Below are 21675 nucleotides of genomic sequence, written 5' to 3' on the forward strand. Positions count from 1 at the left end.
GGTAAAAAAAAAATGGTTGATTTCTCAGAAGTGTGTTTTTTTGTTTTTTTTTTGTTTTATTTTTTTTCATCAACGCCTATATTTAGGCACATAAATAAGTGGCATGCTTGTTCCAGAACACCTGCCATTTGTTCAGCACAAGGCAAGGTACGTATTTTGCCAACACATTTATTTGTTTGCTGACCCAGTCTGCACCTTCTCACCACGTACATTTTAAAACACATTTCTGTCCATCCAAGGCAAGCAGCTGTTGGCGTAAACCAACGTGGTACCACGGTACTTGTTTTTTAAAAGCCATCATCAGATATCAGCAAACAGGTACTCTCGGCAGGACCAGCCACAGCGTCACACAAACTGCGGTGGTTATGGGGCTGCTCTGACAACTGCTCCAGCACGGGGCTATAGAGAGCACGTCACGTCACTCCGGTTCTGACAGGTTTTTGATTGTGAGCTTCCACAGGCGGCTTCAGCAGCAGAAGAAGTAATACACAAGTTACACGCAGCCTACGACGACTCAGTTTAGCGTATTTTTTCCTCCCCCCCCCAAAAAAAAATCCAACAGCAACAAGAAACAAGTGAGCTGCACAGACCAACAAACCGCCTAACAGCCATCGCGCACGCTCCCCACCGCCCGCTACTCCTCCAGCGCCTGCGCAGCGCCAGGAGAGCGGCGCATGCGCGGCGACGGCTACTGAGGCGGGGAGGAGGCGCGGGTAGACGGGGTGGCCGCTTCCTCCCATTTAGCGGCGAGGGAGCGGCGGGAGCGCGTTCGGCTGGCTGCGTTGTGACGCCGGGCGGCCGGAGGGGACTGCCGGCGGTGGGCGGGGGGAGCCGTCTGCTCCGCGGCCGCCGCTGCTGCTGCTGCTGCTGCCCGCTCCTCCTCCTGCTGCTCGGCGGAGCGCCCTCCACCCCGCCCTCTCCCCGCCCGGGACCGAGTGTGGTGGCCACAAAATGGCGGATGGGGAGCTGAACGTGGACAGCCTCATCACCCGGCTGCTGGAAGGTGAGTGCCGGGCCGCTTCGCGGGAGAATGGGGGCGCCGGCGGGAGGCGGGCGGGGCTCGGCGGGAGCCTGAGCGGCCCCTCCCTCGGGCCTGGGGGGGCTGGGCGGCTCGGGGGGCTCCGGCGGCCGGGCCGTGCCCCGCGCAGCTCCTCGCGGTGGGGAGGGGACGCTGTGGGGGTACCCGGCGGGGCCGGGAGGGGGGATACGCGCTGAGGCGGCCGTCCGCCTTTAAGGGCGTCGAAAAGGCGGAAAAGCCGCTGAGGAGCGGTTCCCGCCGCCGCGGCTGCCCTCTGGGGGAGACTCGGCCGCGGGCGGGGGTCGGTCGCTGCCTTCCGGGGTTGAAATCGCTTTGGGGAGCGGCGTTAGGCTTGGGGCTGTGTGGGAGCGGCAGGCCAGCGGCCCTCTGCCCGCGCTCTGTGCAGCGCTGCTGGGGGCTGCGGTGGGTTTCGTGCGGGTTTCCTTCGTCGTGAGGATGGAAGGTGAATCCGTCTTTCCGGAGAAGCTGCGGTACTGTTACCAGCGTTTTCTTTCTCTCGTAAGTTGTCTCGGGTGTTCGGTCTCCTCAGGCCCTTTCTCATGTAGCTGGCCCATCCCGCACGCAGCCCGTGCCCGGTGTGCTGCACGCACGGATACGCGCTCTTCACTTACTGCCTTGCCACAAATGGAGATGGGAGCCTCGTGTACTTAGGTCGCTTTGCAGAAGGCTTATATAAAGAAACGTATGGAGTACGTACTGTTCTGGAATAGAAACAAGTTTCCTAAGTCTGAAAATTCTTCTTAGCCAAGTTATTGCCGAGCAGAGTTTGTAGAACTCTCTGTTTTTTGGGTAATTGCTAGCCTTTTTGGAGGTGAAACTGTAAATTAAAAGCAGTAAAACCAATGTTGAAAAAGACATGAAGGCGTTGGGCAATTGCACTTATGTTTGTGTTTCACGATACACACTGTAGTGTAGTATGGAAAGAAGCTGCAGCTGTTATCAGTCACTTTATCTCTGATCACTACTACAGATAAACTCCGCGTTTTCTGCATGTTGAAATCCTGATTAGTAGGTAGGTATGAGGAGGCAAGCTAAGCAGTAGCCCGCTAAACATTGGCTTTTTATTGTACTTTTTTTTTGTTTTTTTGGAACTTCCTAATGTGTGTGTGTGTATGGTGTGGTTTTTTGGTTTTTTTTTTTTTTTTTTTTGTCTTACTTACAGAAAGAGGCTCTAAAAATAAATAAGTAAAAATGAGAAGTACTTTTCCTCACTGCCCATCTGGTGGTTGCTTAAAAGGTGATTAAGACCTTTAAAATACTTGTTACCTTTCACATATGCCATAAATGCGTTGCAACTCTCTAGCCCTTTGGGTCATTACTGGCTATACTGAGACTAAGCAACCTCATCTATGCTTTTCATTTCATGGCAATTTAATTTCTAAGGCTATGTGTACGCAATTTAAGAAATAAATTTTGCGCCTGTTTGTCAGCTAGTTTATCTCTTTGAGCAGAGATCAGGAAGATTCTTCATGAAAACAGGATGATTTTTCTTGTCCCTTACAAACAGAGTAGAAGGAGCACTTTGTACAACATATTATATTGTATCTGAAAAGGAATAGTTTCTTCCAGGTTACTTTTGAAAAACAAATAGTGCATTGCACATGGACTTACATGTAATGTTTTTTGTTTTACTGCTAATATACAGTATCTTAAGCTGCAGTTTGAACAGTAGTGTTTCACGCTGAAGCCTTTTCATGCAGCTAGCAGCTCATGTTACAGAGCTGATGCTGTCACTTAGTTGACCCATGCCTCTGTGTGTGTATCTCTCCTCATGCTGTTTGCACAGGGCAGTTCCTATCAGCTTTTATCTCTGGAGCAGTCTGTAGAAAGTAAACTGTTTGTTTCTATTATGACCACTTCAATTTTGACTAAAACAGTGAGGAAAAGTGGCTTTTGGGCTGTTAACAAAGCAAAACCTGCGTTAACATGATCAATAGTATGTTTTTATGAAATGTTGATGTGCAGGATGCCTGTAGTCCTTTTGGTTACTTGAGGTGAAACTGGATACTGTTCAGTTTCAGTGGTAGTCTACAATTGTCTGAGGCTGCACATAAATTTTAAAGGCAGTAAATGCATATTAGAAGCTGTGGCCTGAACCTTCCCTGCTATAGTTGGCCTCCTGGTTTGTGACACCTGTTCCTAGGCTGTGAGGCTAGCTAGCCTGAGTTCTTGTGTTCTTAATTAGATTTCTTGTAACTGTTTCCACTGTGGTTGCTCAAGACCACCTCTTGTCTTATATAACACCTTAAACTTGCCTTTTGATTGCAGTAGATCATCTTACCCTGCATGCGATTCTTCTTGTTTGAGACATCAGTATGAGGAGGCCTGTGGCTGGGCTGCTTCGGAGAATTCCTCAAGGACAAACTACTAACACTCAGCAGATATGCATGCATGCTTACCCTGAACGTGTAGTTCGGATCCTCGGAGTGCCTGAGGCCAGACTGATTTGTTCTTGAGTTAAATTGGGGGCAGTTTTCAGAAAGGCTTAGCTGAGCCATAGGCTAATGCTTGATGATAGTCTCCTAGGACGTTGGTTTATTTCCATGTTCTTGCATATACTGAATACTTATCCTTTTTATTCCTTAATTCACTGCTGAATTAATGAATGATAAGATTTTGTTTTGCAATGACTGTTATAATATGTCTGATACTTGCTTACTTGTTAGAGATGGTGCTTCTAAATGTGTGCCTGATTGATTTTGGGGATATGATAAGATATATTTTGATACAGAAATAGCTTATAAAAGATTCTGCAAGCACTTAAGTCATACAACCACAGTTTTTTAGCTTAGCTGAAACATTTTTGAACTGATGGGGGACCACAAAAGTGAACGCACTGAATTAATTTAGAGTTTTTCTTATACAGGTATTCAGAATTCTAGACATGGATCAGGCTTAGTTGCACTATAGTATACAAAGAAGATAGTCATATTTTTTTTAAACACCCAGTGTGCTGTTTTCTTGTGTTTTTTTTTTTGTTTTTGTTCTTGCTTTCTCAGCTATGCCATCTGGTGGATGGATCTTCCCAGCCTGTTCTATCTATAGACAGTCCAGAATTACGCACACGTAAGATTGTCATCTACAAAAGATGTGGAACATGCTGTATTTTGTCCCGTCTAGGTGCACCGTACGTCCCTCTGTGGGAAATGCCATGACATCTGCAAAAATGGTGGGCTAGCTTGGTGTACCAGGTTTACATTTAACCCAGGCTGTAAGTGAACTTAAGCTTTGGGTATGTATGGTGAAGTTGCTTCTGTGGCAAAGCAGAGATGCTGGAGTCACTGTGCCTTTTCTTATAAGAGAGCTATGGGTGGTTATTAGGCTACCACGTTTATGGGGGTGTTGGGCTTCCTGTTCTTGTGCTGTAACTGTCTCTATGTATGAGTCCAGTTGGGCTGGACTTCAGCCATTTCTATAACTGGATCTCTGAAGAGGACTTGATTGTGAAACCATTGTACAGGACCGAGCTGCTTGCTTACCTAAGTCTCGCGACGTGTTAATGATTTGATTTCAGTTAATGGAACTTAACATAAACTTGCTCTAAGACAAATTTGTTTTTTGGTGAAGCTAGCTGGGTTGCTCTTTTGGATAGTACTGAGTCTACTATGAAGGTCAAGAGGAGAGTTGTCAAGCTTCGTGTAGATGCGGGGAATGGTTATAGCTTCAGTGCTCAGCTAAAAGCATGATTTTTTTACATCCACCCAATAAAACTGTGATCTCACCGTGTGAGGTGATGTCTTCTAAGAAAGCTACCAGCTTTGTTTTCTTATTATTTCAGAGATAATACAGATTGTGACAAAGACTTATATTTGAGCATGAGTCAATTTTTCAGGTGAAAGGTGAATTTAATTGCTTATGAAATAATTGGGATGTTTTTTATTACTGTTAAATACTACAGATTTGTTGGACTAATGCATTATTACCAGTGAGCTTCAGATTTGGCTAATGTCTCAGTTGGCTATCCTACCCAGGCAGCCTGGTGGTCACATACAATACTGTAGCTGTGCTGCAATTCCATGAACTTCACTGCTGATACAGAGAGGCAATTGTGGATTTGTGATAAGATCACACCGTGGAGGTGAATCTTGAAAGATCAAAGGTTATGGCCTGATTGGCAGTGAAATCATTGGACAAGCTGGTATTAGAAAGAATAAATGATAACAATGCGAGGAGTTCTTGGCTGAGGAATCATTTTTGAAGTATTCTTTGTCTCTTTGGAGAGATAAAATTGTCTGTTTTCATTGTATGTTCCTCAGTGTGTACTGCATTAAATGGGGAGAAGGGATACAAGAAGAGTGGTGTTTTCTGCTGAGTTTGTACAGCAGTGCAGATGTGAGCCAGTTCATCCTTGGCTTTATAAGTGCAGGATGAATTAGATAATTGACTTGAAAAATTGTACTGTAGGCCAAGAGCCCAGTGTCAAAAAAGGTATGCTGGTTCCCTTCTTCTGTTGGATTATTTTGCTGCTTTAAGCCTACCTACATGATTCAGTAACTGTTGCACTTAACACTGCTGCAGAATATTTGTCTTTGTCTTGTTCAGAGGTTACGGCTAAATTATAGCATAAAAGAAGGAAGCAGTGCTTTATTTAATGTAAACAGGAGGATTTTCTAGCCTGAGTATTTCATCAAATGTTTGTGAGTGGCCATTTCAAAATAGGTATGTAACTTTAAAAAAAAAAAAAAAAAAGACAATAAGTAGTTTATCAGTGTGAAGTCAAGCATACTATATTTGGCTACAGCTTGGTGAGGTCAGATGGTGTACTCAGGGAATGGGGTGTGTGTGTAAGGAAATCTACTGTGAACTGCAGCCTGGAGTACTGCTGATGCCATCTGTGTCTGCCTTGTGAATTTCATGTAGAAATGGCCCTGTTTACTGCCTTCACAAAACGTCCAATGATTTGTCTTTTAGCATTGACTACTTCATCTTTGTTTTACAGCACTGTCTTCTGTCTTTTGGCAATTGAATACCAAGCTTGCTTGATGAAGTTTTAATGTGTCTAGAATCATAGAATTGTCAAGGTTGGAAAAGATCTCCAAGATCACCTAGTCTAGCTGTCCACCTACCACCAGTGTTTTCCCATTAAATCAGGTTCATTCAGTACAACATCTAAATGTTTCTTGGACGCCTCCTGATAGGGTGACTCTACCACCTCCCTGAGCAGCCTATTCCAGCATCTGACCATCTTCTTTTGGAGAAGAAATTTTTTGTAATATCCAACCTGGTGTACCTTGGGGCCATTCCCTCTAGTCCTGTTCTACACAGCAACCATGGTATTTAAGTATCTGAGGAATTAGAAGTGCAAAAGTCATCTTAAATTGTAGCTTTCTTAATATGTCTTCAGCCATCTTCCTCCTTGTTTCTCATCAGGAGTAAGGACGCGATTCTGTAATCTGCCCTTGCCTGTCTCCAATCAATAATTTTGTTAGCTCTGCTCTAGAGGAAAAATTAAGTCTGACTTTGAGAAAGAAGCTGATGTTCTTTGTTATGTGAGATTTTAATGCTAGTTTAACCTTGTAAGTAATGTGGAAAAGAACTTGCCACTCTTTTGTATGTTACTGCACAGTGAGAGGTTTCTACCTCATACTTTGCTGGTTAAGGGGGCTTTGTTTCAAGTGTAGCTAAGTAAACACAGTAAATATAGAGCAATAACAAGTATTAGGGTTACATATTTTGCTTATGGAATGGAGTGATTGCTGTGATCTTATCTTTCAACTTTGGATCCAGCAATGATTGGGACAATAAATGATTATGAATGACTGAGACCATAAGCTGTATGGAACCTCTGTATTAAACAGACAGGTGGCCCATGAGGAGCAAATGCAGCTGGCAAAGGTTTTGATGTAGGTTAAATTGCATATTGTGGTGGACTGATTTGAGTGTCCCCTGAAGCAATCTTAGATAGCTTCTAATGGTGCTTCTCCATGAGCATTAATCCTGCTGGATAGTATGAACTTCAGGAATGTAGTTTCAACTTCTGGTGAAAGAGGAACACTTAGTTGTTTGGTTATTTCCCTGCTTATAAATTGAAGGCTTAAACAGTCTTTTACTCTGCAGTCATTTTGTATGATGTTAAATAAATCCTTTTAAAGTGAGCTCATGGTCCAACACTGTGTTCTTCAGCAAAACTCTTCATCTTGAGGGCATCTACTGAGGATAGGTGTCAGTGGTTTTAGACCTTTTGGACTGAGCAATGTAGCTCTTCAGAAAAAGCTCCCCAAAAAGCTAGCTCTTCTGTTGTTTGTGTAGAGTCGAGATGGTACACACTATTGCAGAGCTTTCTTCACTGTGTAACATGCACAGTGGCTGTTTGTTCAGCAGTGTGCTTTCTTTAATTAACAGTACTGGTACCTTTAGCTTCCAGATCCATTCTACTCCTGCTGTTCAGAAGCTGTTCAGGGTTCATCAAAGATTCCGGGATACTTTGTTGTACAAGAGACAAACAGTTGAATGTTCAGTTGGTTGGTGCCAATGATTAAATGTTCCAGAGACTATCATGAGTGAATATATACACTTGTGGGATATTGGCAAAGTTGCGTGCTTGCAGTCTTGTGCTGTGGTTTTTGTTTGCTTCTTGTTAAAGATTTGGTTTGGCAAATAGAACTTGAAAACAGTAATTTTGGAAATACCTTGGTTGGAGCTTCTGCCAGAAGAACAACTGGCTGCTTAATCCTTAGCTTATTGTCACCCAAGTTCACAGTGGTTGCATCTTCCAGTCTGGGGAGCTGTCTAGATTAAAGTTCTTTGTTGTGTCTTTGTGCTAGAAGGAAAAGGTGTGCTCCCTAGTGCAGTTTACTCTATGGGCTTGCAAGGGTGCATGCAAAATGTGTGTGTAGGGGAAGATGGAAGTTGTTTCATTATAGCAATTATACTGGCACCAGTATTTTTTCCAACTTGGTAGAAGTGTGTTTGGGGTCTAGTGATGGCCTGTTTATCAGACAGCACTCACACTTTCAGCACATGTGTGGTATTAGAACACAGTTGTGCTAAGGACAGCTGTGTGTACCACAGCTGATTCAGTAGTAGAAGGAACTTCTATTAGTGATACCACAAAATGAAAAGCTTGGTTACTTGAAGTGAGAGGCACATCAGAGACAGAGTGGCAGACCGGCTTGAATGTGTTTGCTCAACTCTGTGGGGTAGTATGGCAGAAGGAACAAAACTCACAGAACCTCCAGTAGTCAGTTCTCAGACTGCTTTGCTTGGTGTTGTAATGCTAGAAAGTGTGGCAGCCTTACAAAATCTGCTGGTCTCTGGCATGGGTTTGGAAAGATGCTGGCAAACAGAACCAACAAACAAGCAAAAACCCCTTCTTAGCGTGCAAGTTTCTTTCCTGGCACTGCAACTCACATCTCAAATTACTGGCTCCTATTGTTAGATTTACCAAGGTGCTTACCAGCAGTTGTGTAGGTGCTGAGACACTTTAACGGTATTTAGAGTAGGTTTGGTTTACTGTCAGAGCTATTGTGCTAAAATAATAGCTTCACAATACAATGTATAGTGTAATGCCTTGTTCTCCACTAGGTTGTCAAAGTTTAAGCTCCTATCAGTAAAGGTTTATTCTGGCATAGTGCTATGCATGCAGGATTGAGACCTAGAAGAGTGGTTGTCCCTGACAAAGATTTTTGTGCAAGTCAATGCTTGTTCTCTGTGTCTGCATCATAGACAACTAATTGATACCTAATGCTGAGCTACTGTTCCTCCTCTGGTAAACAGCAACCATTGGAAATGGTTGATTTTTCCCAGTACTGTTAAAGTTTACTGTGAGGCGCATGCACTGTGAAATCTGTATTTGTGGCTAGCATGTTTAATAGTGGTTTCCTATAGTAATTTGCAAAGAAGTCTGAAAAACGCAACTTGTGCTCTTGATCCAGTTCTCATGACTTCCTTTTAGATCAGTTCTTGAGGAGTTGTCTTTTCAGAAACGAAATATGGTGAGAGATGCTCTGACTTACATTCCATACAGTGCCTAGCTGAGCCAAGGGAACGTAAACAGATTTCTAGTTGTAGTGTACGTGGGTGAAAGATGTGCTTAGTTTTGCTTGTCTGTTTGTGCCAGGGCAGTGGCCCAGCTCTTCCAGCTGCCTGGCTGGGTAACCTTTCATCACCTTTGAGTGTGAGTCCAGCGATATGCTGAGGCTTCTGAGGTCACAGTAGCTTCTCATTTTTCACTACATTATTTGTCTTATTGACTACGGGGATTATGGGAGAAAACTTGCTTCTTTAATACATTTTTGAAGATGATTTCTCAAGAATGCCCAGGCTCTGCTTCTTCAAATGGCAGTGAGCTTGTGTGCCTGCAGAGCTGCTGCTGATTCCGATGGACAGGCCTTTGTAAAGGCCCGGTGACTCAGGGCTGTTCCCTCCCCCGGGGCTGCCTATAGCTGCAGTCACCAGGCATTTTGTCTCCCAGTGACATGCTCAGCATAGTTTTAGAAGCTGGGTTTATTTATTTATTGTGTCTAGTAATGAATTGCCAACCTGTTGGCTTTCCTGTTAAGGGGCTGCAGCATGTAAGGCTGCATTGTAAAAGGTCAGGAACTGGCACCACAACTCTGGATGTGCTGTGGCAGTTGGCTGATTTGAAAGTCACGAGCTGCATGTTCAGTATGTGTTCTAGTGCAGAAATCAGGCAGCACTTAGTGGCTTAATCCTGGCAAAGCATTTGTTCCAGGTTTAAACCCATCTTTTTCAAAGGGAGCCAATGCCAGTGTTCTAGGAAATATTGATTGGATCAAAGCTAGTGTTATAAGTGCCCTCCTTGAACTGCAGCCTCAGTTTTGGTCTCTGTGCTTTGGGACCATTTATGGAAACATCATTGTTGTCTATGGTGGATTTCCTGGGCCTGAGTTCCAAAAGTAGACTGGGTGTAATGTGTGTGTAGTTAAGTCACTTCTTGGTTTTAATCCTTATTACATGGCTTCATCTTGGTGTTGCAAAACATTGGCAATAGTTAAATACAGAAGCAAACTTAATTGCTTACTGGAAGGCTTTAAAGGAAAGCAAATAGTGGAGTCGAATGTGGCAGACAAGCTAGTTAGGCTGAAGAATTGTGCAGTAGGACCTTGATGTCATAGGCATCAGGCAACCATGGGTTTAAAATGTAGCGTAACTACCTCAGTAAGAGTAATTGAAACTGTTAAGACCGTACTCTTTTCAGATGGGAACTTTCTTAGGTATAGTGAGAATTTGTTGTGTCTAGCACAGAGAGTTTCAGGTCTGTGAAAGAGAGTTGTATAAGCTGCTGGAGTGCAAGTATTTGAAAAGCATGGAGGAGTTTAGAGGATTTTGGTACCTGCAGATTGAGTAGTCAAGTCCTGTGCAAAGCTGTCTAGATAGATTTATTTCCTGCCAATAATCCCTTGGAGGCTGAAGATGCATTTAAGTGCATCATGTTGTAGACATTTGAGATGTGCTGCAACTGAAGCCTATGCATTTGTTCTCCTATCATTTTGTGTCTTGTCTGCCCTTGTATTTTTTAACATTCTTCCTGTATTAAGGTGTTAGATTACAGAGAAGTTAGTGAAATCTGTCTGCTTTCTCTAATGTAGTTAGAGGAAGGCGTGTGACTTACCATACAGTAAATGTCGCATGCAGTCATTTGGAGTCACATGTCACATTTGGAGTTTCCCTGAAAGAAATTTCCCTATGGTGCTCCTACTAGCCTTGTTTTTGTGGGATTCTACTGAGCATTGTATTGTCGCTGCAGATAAGCTGGCCTTCTTTCTGCTGCATTCCTGCTGGCTGTCCCAAAGTGTAGTTTCACATCTTCTCTTTCCTACTTGAAGTACCAATTCTTTTTTTTGCCTCTTCATCTCTTCTGTGGCTGCTTCACCAAGACTTTTGTAACCAAGTCTTTCATAAGACTTACTGAAATGCAGCAAATACTTAAGTCTTACTGTCTTAGAGTTTGAAATCATGACTCAGATTGCTAAAGGTTCGTAGCACTTTTTCTTGTAGCTACTACTGTGGTTTAATGCTGTGTTGCTCCATGTGAAGCAGGAGGCAGAACACTATGTGGATACTGCTGTATTCTGCTCTATAAGTTTGCATCTGGTTGTTAGTTTATACTAACATGCAAAACTGAACCACATCAGCCAGGGTGGTAGACGTTTGTTCTGTTTTGCTGCCTCACGTACGCACTGGAGCTTCTGAGAGAAGAATCACGTAGGTATTCATGGAAAGAAGCAGCTGCAGGTAGGCTTGCCAGAGGATGTTAGTCGGAGTGCAGTGTGGATGTCTTTGGAAACTTTAGTACTAGGTATGGGTAGGAACACTTGGCTTGTGGATATAGGAATTGATTTCAGGTGAATTGAGTGTCTGTTTGGATGCTGAGGTTCCTGTAATTCAAGATCCATAATATATGAATGAAGATTTTTTCAACACAGACACAGCTTAATGTCATGTTCCTGGTAGGACAGTTTCAGCTGCTGAAAGCACAAACACACCTGTCTTTTCGTTGTGTTTAGCTTGCCTTGTTGAACTTAGTTGGCCTAGATCATTTTGTGTTAATGTTTGAGATTTCCATTCTCATTTTTTTTTTTTTTTTTTGTTGCCTGCTCTGAGTACTCTAGCATTATCTGATAATTCACTACAACACATTTTGAATTTGCTATTTATCCCAACATGTACAAAACAAGATCTGAATTGCTACTTTCTGTGACCGTGACTTAACAGGGACGCATTGAGCTTAAGCGCAGGTTGCCTCTATCAAAGTTTAATTTTAGAACTGGCTGGAATATGCAGTTCCCACTTTTAATAGATAAGTTGATGTGTGCTGCTCTTTTTGTCAGATACAGACTTCAAACGCAGCTCATCTGCGCTTATCTGTCATTAGGCATCTGTGTGTGCCAGCTATTTTAATTGTTAAACATCTTGTTTCAGTGCGAGGATGTCGTCCTGGGAAGATTGTTCAGATGACAGAAGCAGAAGTGCGGGGCTTGTGCATAAAATCACGAGAAATATTTCTTAGCCAGCCTATTCTCCTGGAACTGGAGGCACCGCTGAAGATCTGTGGTATGTAAGCTTAATGTATGTATATTATGTAGGTGTGTTGATTTAGCTGTGTGCTAACTGGAATGAAAGGAAAAGTTGATGAAGAAGATACTGAGGTACGCAAATGGCCTTGACTTGAGCTATACAGATTAGTGATGGAGACCTTCTCAATTGTAAAGGCTGTTTTCAACTTAGATTGGATGAAGTCAAGAAAAGGCAACTGATGTTTGCTCTTGCTGCTGCTTAGGAGCAAGTGCTGATTGGCACTAAGAGCTGCATGCACTCTTTTCTAGTGCACATCTTGCAACCTGTCCCTTGTTCTTCCTTAAGGGCTTGCACAGAGCTGCTACTGCTTGGATATTATCTCAGAGTATTTTTAAAAAGCATTAAGAAGTAAATGTTTGTTTTTCTTGTTCCCTTCATAGCAGAAACTGAAGAAAGATCTTTATATAAGATGAAATTGAGTACTTCATTAGTCTCCATTTGAAAATTGAAGAAAGCATTGTTAGTCTTTCAATTTAAAAAATATCATAAATCAAAATTTCTTAACGTGTAAAACATACCTCAAACTTTATATTAAGTATCATCAAATGCTGTTATCCAATAGAAGTAAAACTGCATTCTTTACCACCCTAAGCCTTTAGAATATGCTAGACTCCTTCAAACATGCAGTTAATAGGTGTGCATGCATTTTCAACTGTTACTGAAGTATTGTAAATGCTGGCTTGTAATCAGGCTTCGAGTTATTAACAGCAGACACATGCTTGAATTTGACTGCTTGAAGTATCATAGAATTAAAACTTTCTGGCAGAGCAATTGTAGTGATATGCCATACATTTAGAATATTAGCAGTTATTTAAGAACAAACATAACACTAATGGCAGAGTCACTCTTAAATGGCTGTTTGCTTGCTTGAGTACGGGGGAAGAGAGGAACAGGACAAGCTTGCCTAATGACATAAATTTGAAGGTAAAAAATCTAACTTTTCTACATTTGTGTTTTATGCTGTGATGAGGAAAAGACCTGTGTCATCTGATTCCTAGACTGAAGAAAACTGGAATACTTGCATACGGTCTTAATATTAAGTTAAATCTGCAAAGTATAGTTAGGCTCCTTCAAACTGAGTTTCTCAATTGTTTCAACCTAGACAGCCTAGAAGTCTCTTAGATGCACAGTAGTAGGGGTAGCAAATGCACAGTTACAGAAGAGATTTGTTGTTTTTAAATTACATGTTAAACAAAGTGATAGCAGCTAGAAGTGTCAGGAATCTAAATTAAACATGAGAGAAATTGTCAAGATGTATTTATTTAGAATTGGAAGAGTGGTGATGGCTTTCACCAGAAGCACAACATGCTGCTGTACTCTTTTGAACTACTGTTTTAATGTGTTCAGGTAGTGCTTGAGAAATTGTTATAGAACTGTCTTCTCTGATCAGTTCAAAATAAAGCTTTTACATCCTGAATGGCTGTGTTCTAACATAAGATGGAAGACTTTCTTATGTAAATGTCAGTTTTAAAATAGCAGTTTTTACTCGGATATGCTTCAACTTGTGCCCGTATGAAGCTGTATTTTAAATTACCAAGTGCCTGCAATGGAATAATGTTAAATGCTTTGGTCACTTCACAGAGTAGTTCCTACTAAATGTTCCTTCATCATTTATGTCCTTTAATTCCTTTAGCTCATGCATGTAACAAAGTAGTTTCAAACAACGAACATAAAGTATTTCCTTAGTATATTTACTTTGGTGATGAGTACTTGTGATAGTGATGAAGTTTGAGTACTACTTGGATAGTTCTGGAGTACTGGATTCAACATCATGGTGACACACTGATGAAACTCGTGTACTTCTGGTCTTGATTTCTTGTAGGAATTCTTCTTGTAGTGTATGCATAAATGATTTTGGCTGGTAGAACTTGAGAGGGCCTGCAGTTGGGTAGTGGATAATATTCATTCTTAAAAGGAAAGTAGGATGTAAATCCCCTCCTTGAGCAAGAAATAATTAAAAGCGTTGTCTGCTGGAAGAAGATCGTATTGAGCTTCTCATGGAAAGATAAAGGGGAATAAAGCATCATGTCACTACTGGGGTACACAGTTCCACACAAGATGTGAAGGTCTTTTTGTTTGGTCTGAGATTCTGAAACAAATTGTAGGCATATGGGGGGATATCTTGTTTGTTAATTTTGCTTGTTTGCTATGGTCATGGAGGCTAGTTCTCTACTGGAAAATTACTAGGTTTAATGAAGACAGGTATTTTGCCACGGGACAAACAGCACAGTTGAAAGTGTATTGATGACATGCTTAGTGTAAGGGATCAAGAGGTGATCTGTATTACCAGCATACAGCTTTTAGTGAAGGTTTCTTAGTTATCGTTTTGCATTCAGTCACTTTTGTTAATGTTAATGAGTTCTACTGTCAGCTGAAATATCGCATCTACTGTACAAGTTACTGTAGAACTTTGGTACCACCTTTGACCTTATGGGCAACTCACAGGTAACTTCTGCTTAGTCTGATGCGATGTGTTATGGTGTTTTAATTGCTGATTGTCTTTCTGACTTCATTTCTGTATGACCAGATGAGAGCATGGTTGGAAAGCTTAAGCATAGTTTGAAAACTTCTTTAGCTTTGGTTTTTCAGATTTTCATAGTGTCCCAACTGACTTAATAAATAGTTCTGTGAATAGTGAGTTAGTTGCATTTAGTAAGTCCTTGGTTTTGTAGTGTAACACAGTAACACTGTGATCCTGCACATAGCAGGGGGGCTGAAACAAGATGATCACTTGGTCCTTTTCAACCCAGGCCATTCTAGGAGTTTATAACATAGTTTTCACTTCTCTGGTACCTATTGTCAGTCTGTTTTTAAGGGAGAATGTTAATTTTTTTCCACCATCCCCTATTAAGTAATTGATTTAAGCTCTTGATGTGTCTGCTCTTTACACTGTTGCACTAACCCTTGATAAACGTCTTTATTCAGGTGATATTCATGGTCAGTATACAGATTTGCTTCGACTATTTGAATATGGAGGATTCCCACCAGAAGCAAATTATCTTTTCCTTGGAGACTATGTAGACAGAGGCAAACAGTCTCTGGAAACAATTTGCCTACTTCTGGCATATAAAATCAAGTACCCAGAGAACTTCTTTCTCTTAAGAGGAAATCACGAGTGTGCTAGCATCAACCGGATCTATGGATTCTATGATGAATGTAAGTTAGACCTATTTCTTCTGAAAGCCTGATGTATATTCATACTGTGTTTTGGAAGTACTTACAGTAATGACTCATGATTCATATGCTGTAAGAATTTCAGTGTTCTGTGAACCTGCTTTGAAACTTTCTGGAAGTGCACATCAAAAGGATATTAAACTTGAAATTATTTTCTATTCTGTTGTCCTTGAAATGGTATTGTAGGAGTCTCTAAGTGTACTCAGGTTTTAGAAATAAAGCTGTGAAGACAGCTTACATCCTTGATCGGGTTGTGATATATATTGCAGGCTGGCTTTAAGAAAATAGTCACCTTTTCCTCATCTCTCACACTGTTCTTGTAGGTAAGCGGAGGTTTAACATTAAGCTCTGGAAGACCTTCACAGACTGCTTTAATTGTCTGCCTATTGCAGCCATTGTGGATGAGAAGATCTTCTGCTGTCATGGAGGTAAATGGACGACTACTTTTAAAGGCTGTGTCTAACCTGTTCTTTGGATTAATATTGTATCAAATTGAGTGGATGTGCATACTTCCTTTTCAGCTGATGGTGTATATTGTCTGCAAAGGTCGTTGTTGTCTTGCATTTTTCTGTACATCTGGCAGCCAACAGGTGTTGTGCTTTCCAGTCATAAATGACCACTTGTCTCAGAATGGCAAATGCATCTAAGTATTCCTGTCAATACATATCCCTCTTTGGAGGATTCTGAATGTGAGAATTCATGCCTGATGTTTGCTTCGTGACTTGTTGCCAAAACTATTTACTGATGCCCAGCAGATACTGGAATCCCTAGCTGTGAAGTGAAAGAAAAAGCTTCACAAGTAACTGCAGCTCTGTGGTCTTGGTCTCTTTAGCTGGTTTTGTAGGATGCTGGTGGAAGAGACCCCTGAGACCACATAATCATCATTTCATCATTGAATTCATAATCATGAGTTTCATCATTTGATATCGGATGGGATCAATCATGGCTCTGACACCAAAGGACATTGACTGTTGGAAAACATACATTCTGGTCACCTGTCCCATTGCTATACAGTTTTTGTAGTGGGGGAAAAAAGTGTTTGATTTGCAAGAAAGCTTTGACTTCTTCCCACGCTGGGACTTAACTCAGGCACTCTTTGTCAAAGGAAACACCCCATGTTTTGCTGGTTGGTGATGCTTAGAGGAATCTGGGACCTTGTAGAGTACTGTTCCAACAACTTAAACAACTGATAGTGCTTACAAATTACTTCTGTAGCGGCAAGAACTATCCCACTGTTTTCCATCTATCTTTGCAACTGCCGCCTTTACTTAGCAGCTTGATCCAGAATTGGTGTGGTATCATATCCGCATTGCCAAGGCGGTGAACAGAAACTGTGAGAGCTCTGCGGAAACTTAGTTTGAACAGCTCCAATAGGATTTAGAAATAATGTTTACCCAAAATTCTTGTGCAGATTTCTCTGAACTGTGATATTGTATTGATGACTGCTGCCCTGCCTTTATTCAAGTTCCTCTGAGGGTTGTGCCTGTATGGAGTGATCCAGCTGACACTTGTATTCTGTATTGACAGGTTTTGCCTTCAGTGCCTGCTACTCTAAGCTTATCAGTCTTAAGCATGACTTGGTGTTAGCTTTCCTTTGTAAATCCAAAACTAACACTGTGGTAGACAACTGAGTCTGTAGCAGCATCCAGGTGGCATTGATGTGTTAGGGAAGTTACTTTTTTCTCCATTGAAGGGTGGGGGTCTTTTGTTCTGTTTTAACTGGTACTTGTCTTACGAGCTAAAGGTTGCAATTACAAGGAGGATTTATAGGTTGCTCTGAAAGTAATGCCTCCCATTTATTCCCGTGGAAACTAAAGCAGATACAAAAAGCACAGTGGCACTACTTGATAGAGCAAACTTTCAGCAACAAAACACTGTTTTTTAGCACAGTACTATTAGCTACACGCTTTTTCCAGAAATGAGCAAGAGCCTTAAATGCTGCACTTGTTTAAAATAAATAAAAACTTGCACCAGTGGAGGTGACCCAATGTTGCATAGCAGCAACAATGCTGTCATAGCAAAGAAAATGTTGCCTATGCATCTTTTATCGGCCCAAACAGATGAAAGTCTCAAGGTGCCAAATCTGGGCTACATGGTGGATGCTGTAGGGACAGTCCAGCCAAGATTGTCAGTGTGCTCCACGCTGTTGAAAATTATATGGGGCCTGGCAAGAGGAACTTTCTTCTCTCACCTGACTCTAGAAGTTGGAGCCTTCAGTTTAGTCTACGTTGTGATGCAGCAGAGTTGATGTGGCTTATCCAGTTTCCAGGAAATCCAGGAGAGTCACCCCGTTCCTATTCTAAAAAAAAAACACAGTGCACTTCACTTTACCTACTGAGAGCTGCATTTTGAATGTTTTCTTTGATGGGGAATCACGTCACCACTCATGGACTGCTGTTATGACTGTTGCTCACAGTGGTGACACCACATCTTGTCACCAGTAATGACATGATCTGCGAAACTGTCACCTTCAGCCTAGTATTTGTCCTGATGAATTTGTTCTTCCTGTTCATGTGAGAGCATTCATGGGAGCCACCTGGTATAAGTTTTGCAGTGTTCCAGTGTTCCCACCATAGTTTCCGATGCACTGAAGCCAGTATTCAGCTCTGTATGTATTTTCCCTGGCTGTAATTCATGTGATTGAGCTGATCAAGGTACTCCTCATTTTTGTGGTATGACAGCTGTGCATGGCTGTCTGGAACATGACTTGTCTTTCATGAAGCTGTTGCTACTGCTGAAGCACACCACTCACTGCCTCGCTGTGCTAACGTTCACCGTTTGGTCTTCATAAATGTTGAGCAAATGTCAGTGGGTGCTCTTTTTATCACATGGAGGTATTCAGTGAGACACCTTTTGCTTCACATGTGAAATTGACTGAGCACCCTCAAGAAGCTTGCAGATGCCACGAAGCTGGGTGGTACACTTGACACACGAGAGGGAAGTGATGCCATTCGAAGGGATCTGGGCAGAACTGGGAGTTCGTCCCATGCCAACTGCATGAAGTTCAACAAGGTCAAGTGCAAGGTCCTGCACCTAGGTCGAGGCAGTTGCAAGCACAAATAGAGGTTGGGTGGAGAAGGGCTTAGGAGTGTCAGTTGATGAAAGATTTAATGAGTCAGTGACATATGCTTGAAGCCCAGAAGGCCAACTGTATTCTGGCATGGAGAGAATCATGGCTAGCTGATGGAGGAAGTTGATTCTTCCCCTCTACTCTGCTCTCCTGAGATCCTACCTGCAGTACTGTGTCCAGTTCTGGGGCCCTCAACAGACAAAGGACTGGGGGCTGTTAGAGCATGTCCAGAATAGGGCCACACAGATAATCAAATTATCCAAAGAGGTTGTAGATGCCCCCATCTTCCTTCTCCCCCACCCCCCAAAAAAAAGAAAGCATTCAAAGCCAAGCTGGATGGGGCTGTGAGCAACCTGGTCTGGTGGGAGATGCCCCTGCCTATTGTAGGAGGGTTTGAACTAGGTGATCTTAAGGGTCCATTAGAATTCAAACCATTTTATGATATGCAATTCCATATGATGTGCCACTTTGTCAGACTGCCCCTCTGCTGACATGTATTGTATGGCAACAAAATGTAACTATTAATGGGAATGTTCAACCTCTACTGCCATATCACCAACTTCTCCTCTTAGATCATAAGCCAACAGAATAAAAGAACGAGGCGTAGCTTTCAGAGCAGCCTTTGTACAAAATCTCTTATGCACCAAGGAAGCCGTTGTAAGTCATACTTTTTTGAAATACATTTCTTTACCATCCTTGTACTTTATTGTATTTTATTTTATTTTGGAACAGTAGGAAAAAAAGGTGATAAAATATCTCAATATTTCAGGTAAGTAATTAAGCTTAGATGGTAGAAAGTCACTAAGGATACTTAGAAGGTCAAGTAGAATACTGTATTCTGTGATGAAGCTGCATATACACACAAGTATCAGACATGAATTATGAACAAGAAGCCTAGCACGTTATTGTCAAGAAAAAGGAATACTGGTATAGTGGGGATGGTTCACTGCTTCTTTAAGGAAGCTGGAAAATTTTACATGTATGCTTTAAGGTTCCCCTTATTCAATAGAACAGTAAATTCTGTTTCTCATATTAATTGTCACTTAAACTTGTACAGGTTTCACCTGTACCTGAAATACTGAACACTGCCAATCACAGCTTATCTTTGGCTGTGAAATCAAGTGAAAAGCTTCTGAAACGTGCTGTGTGCTCCTAATCAATGAAAGTGGACATTCAGCACTTAAGCTTTCCCTTTTCCTCTTCCAACCCTGTCCAAACTACATTCCGGATTCCCTGAAGTCATGGACTGTCAACACCTTTTCATGATGTTACTACTGTAGTAAACGTTGAGTCAACAACACTAACTCTGCTGGAGGTTGAAGCTAGCAGGTAGATATAAGGTAGTGCTTTTTTTTTTTTTTTTTACTATATTGTGCATTTTTGCATAGTTTCTTAAAAAAATGTTGTCCGATGGGATACATCATAGAACTTTGCAAAACTGCATAGCATAGTAAATAAAGGCACCTAATTTATCCCAGTAGACTTCTACAGTAGTTTGAAATCCTAAGTCAGCTATTTCTCCTAGACATCACAATGTAATCAAACCTTTCCTGCCATTCCTGTCTCCAAATGTTCTTGCTTTCTAAGGATCTTTCCAAATATTCTTTCAGCTTGCCTCCTTCTTCCCTCTAGGTTGAAACTTTCTTGTGTTTCAATTTAGTGTTTTATCTTTATTTTTCAAAGCTGTCCTCACTTCTGAAACAAAGACTACTTCTGACTTTGATCTTCATCTCACCTTATTAAAGCTCATTCCATAACCATTCCCACCTTCTCCCTTTTTCTCTGCTTTGTGTGATATACAGTATTGTTCTCTTTGACACCATATTCTAGTTCTAATTTTTGGAGCGTCTTTGTGATTATATCCTTTTGTGATTACATGCTGTGCTGTAGTTTTATGTTGACTGAACACATTTGTCTGACCATTTAAGCTCTAAGATGTTTTTCGTGTCAGTTTAGTAGATATACATAAGATTGTACGATAGATAAGACCGTGGTGTTACTGACATGATGCAAGGAGTCTTGATTCTCATATGTAGTATCCAAAGAGCAGAGGAGCTTTCTGGATTATTATGTAAAAGTGTGTAACAATCAGTCTTACCTTACTAGCTCTACCTGATGAGTAGTTTTAAATCTGTGGCCTGGATTTGATGAGTCTGCCATGAGTAATAACTTGCTTCTGTTTTCCATTAGGAAAGGTATGCTCTTACACCTCAAAAAGACTGTATGCTGAATGCTTATCTGTCATTCTGACAGGACAGCTTAAGTCAGTTGTGTTTATTTTCAATACATGGTTTGTAGCAATCACTGTAGAAGTAACAACTTGACCTGACTTTCAGCAACCGGTTTGCCTCTGTTATTCCTTCATTTGATGCTGATCATGCACAGTTTTTGTCCATGGATGTGAATTTCAGGCACGAGTTATTCATGTTTGTGCAAAGGAAATGTTACTTTGGGGACAAACGGCCTCTTGATAAGCCATGAAGAGGTCTACAAACATTCAGGTAGTTTCTTGGGTTTTTAGGATTTTACAGCAATGTAAAATAACGTAGAACTTAACAGCTACAGGGTTGAGACATGACTTTGAATTTCTCTTTTGAAAAACTTCCATGTTTTGGGTGTAACCTGAGATGCTTGGAGCTGTAACACCAAAGAAGGTCACAAACTGGCTGTACTTAACTGAGATTGCCCATTACTATCTCAGGGTGTGGTAGTTCCTAGAACCCACACACCTTTGTGCTGAAGTAATCTACATGCAAATGGATCAGATTTGGGGAGGGAGAAGTGGGTCGAAGTTTAAAAGCTGATTGTCGATTTGAATTTGTTTTTCTCCCTGTATTGTTTTGTAATAGACTAAAACTCCTTTGATGCGTTATCTAAAGTTAGATTTTCTGCCATCCTTCACAACCTCAAGGGTATTATCATGAAGATGGTTTTGGCAAGCTGATGTGGGTAGAAGGCTTTTATGAGAAGACCACTTCAATAAAAATCATCTAAAATCTTAATACTGGAAAAATTTCTCAAATCTTTCCTTACATCAAATATGTTGAAGTCTCTGTTCATCCTATGCATCCATTGCTACTGTCCTATCCTAGATGTCAGCTGAGATTATGTTATGTAGCAGTTCCTTTCGAGTGACAGATTTCTTGTTATGCTCAAAATTCTGGACTGAGTAAAATGGGTATGACTTGCGAGTATAAAAAATGTTTTATCGTATGTCAGAACTAAATGCTCTTTTCAAATTTGTGGCTTCCTTAACGAGGTGGTCTTAGCCTAAGTGATATAAATATTTTACTCACTTCAGAACCTTTAGTTAATGTCATGTTAAGTAAAAACAGTTCTGGAGGGAGCATGT

At 41.4% G+C, this 21675-nt stretch overlaps 1 protein-coding gene across 3 annotated transcripts in view; it reads left to right on the top strand.

Annotated features, from left to right (window-relative positions):
* The first annotated feature begins 875 nt into the window (after positions 1 to 875).
* Positions 876 to 21675, top strand: part of PPP1CB (protein phosphatase 1 catalytic subunit beta) — a 29316-nt gene continuing 8516 nt past the window's right edge. The window contains exons 1-5 of one of the 3 annotated variants that reach the window (XM_042839032.1): positions 1460 to 1537; positions 4160 to 4250; positions 11924 to 12055; positions 15005 to 15235; positions 15577 to 15681. In XM_042839032.1, the coding sequence (XP_042694966.1) occupies positions 1475 to 1537; positions 4160 to 4250; positions 11924 to 12055; positions 15005 to 15235; positions 15577 to 15681 (622 nt within the window). In that variant the 5' untranslated portion in view covers positions 1460 to 1474. Of the gene's footprint in view, positions 1004 to 1459; positions 1538 to 4159; positions 4251 to 11923; positions 12056 to 15004; positions 15236 to 15576; positions 15682 to 21675 lie in introns of those variants that run through there. The other 2 variants (XM_042839112.1, XM_042839181.1) reach the window with 2 other exon arrangements.

This window comes from Centrocercus urophasianus, unplaced genomic scaffold (assembly GCF_019232065.1).
Source record: "Centrocercus urophasianus isolate 14NV4802_14NV808 unplaced genomic scaffold, USGS_Curo_1.0 seq_10, whole genome shotgun sequence".
In the NCBI taxonomy this organism is placed as follows: domain Eukaryota; kingdom Metazoa; phylum Chordata; class Aves; order Galliformes; family Phasianidae; genus Centrocercus; species Centrocercus urophasianus.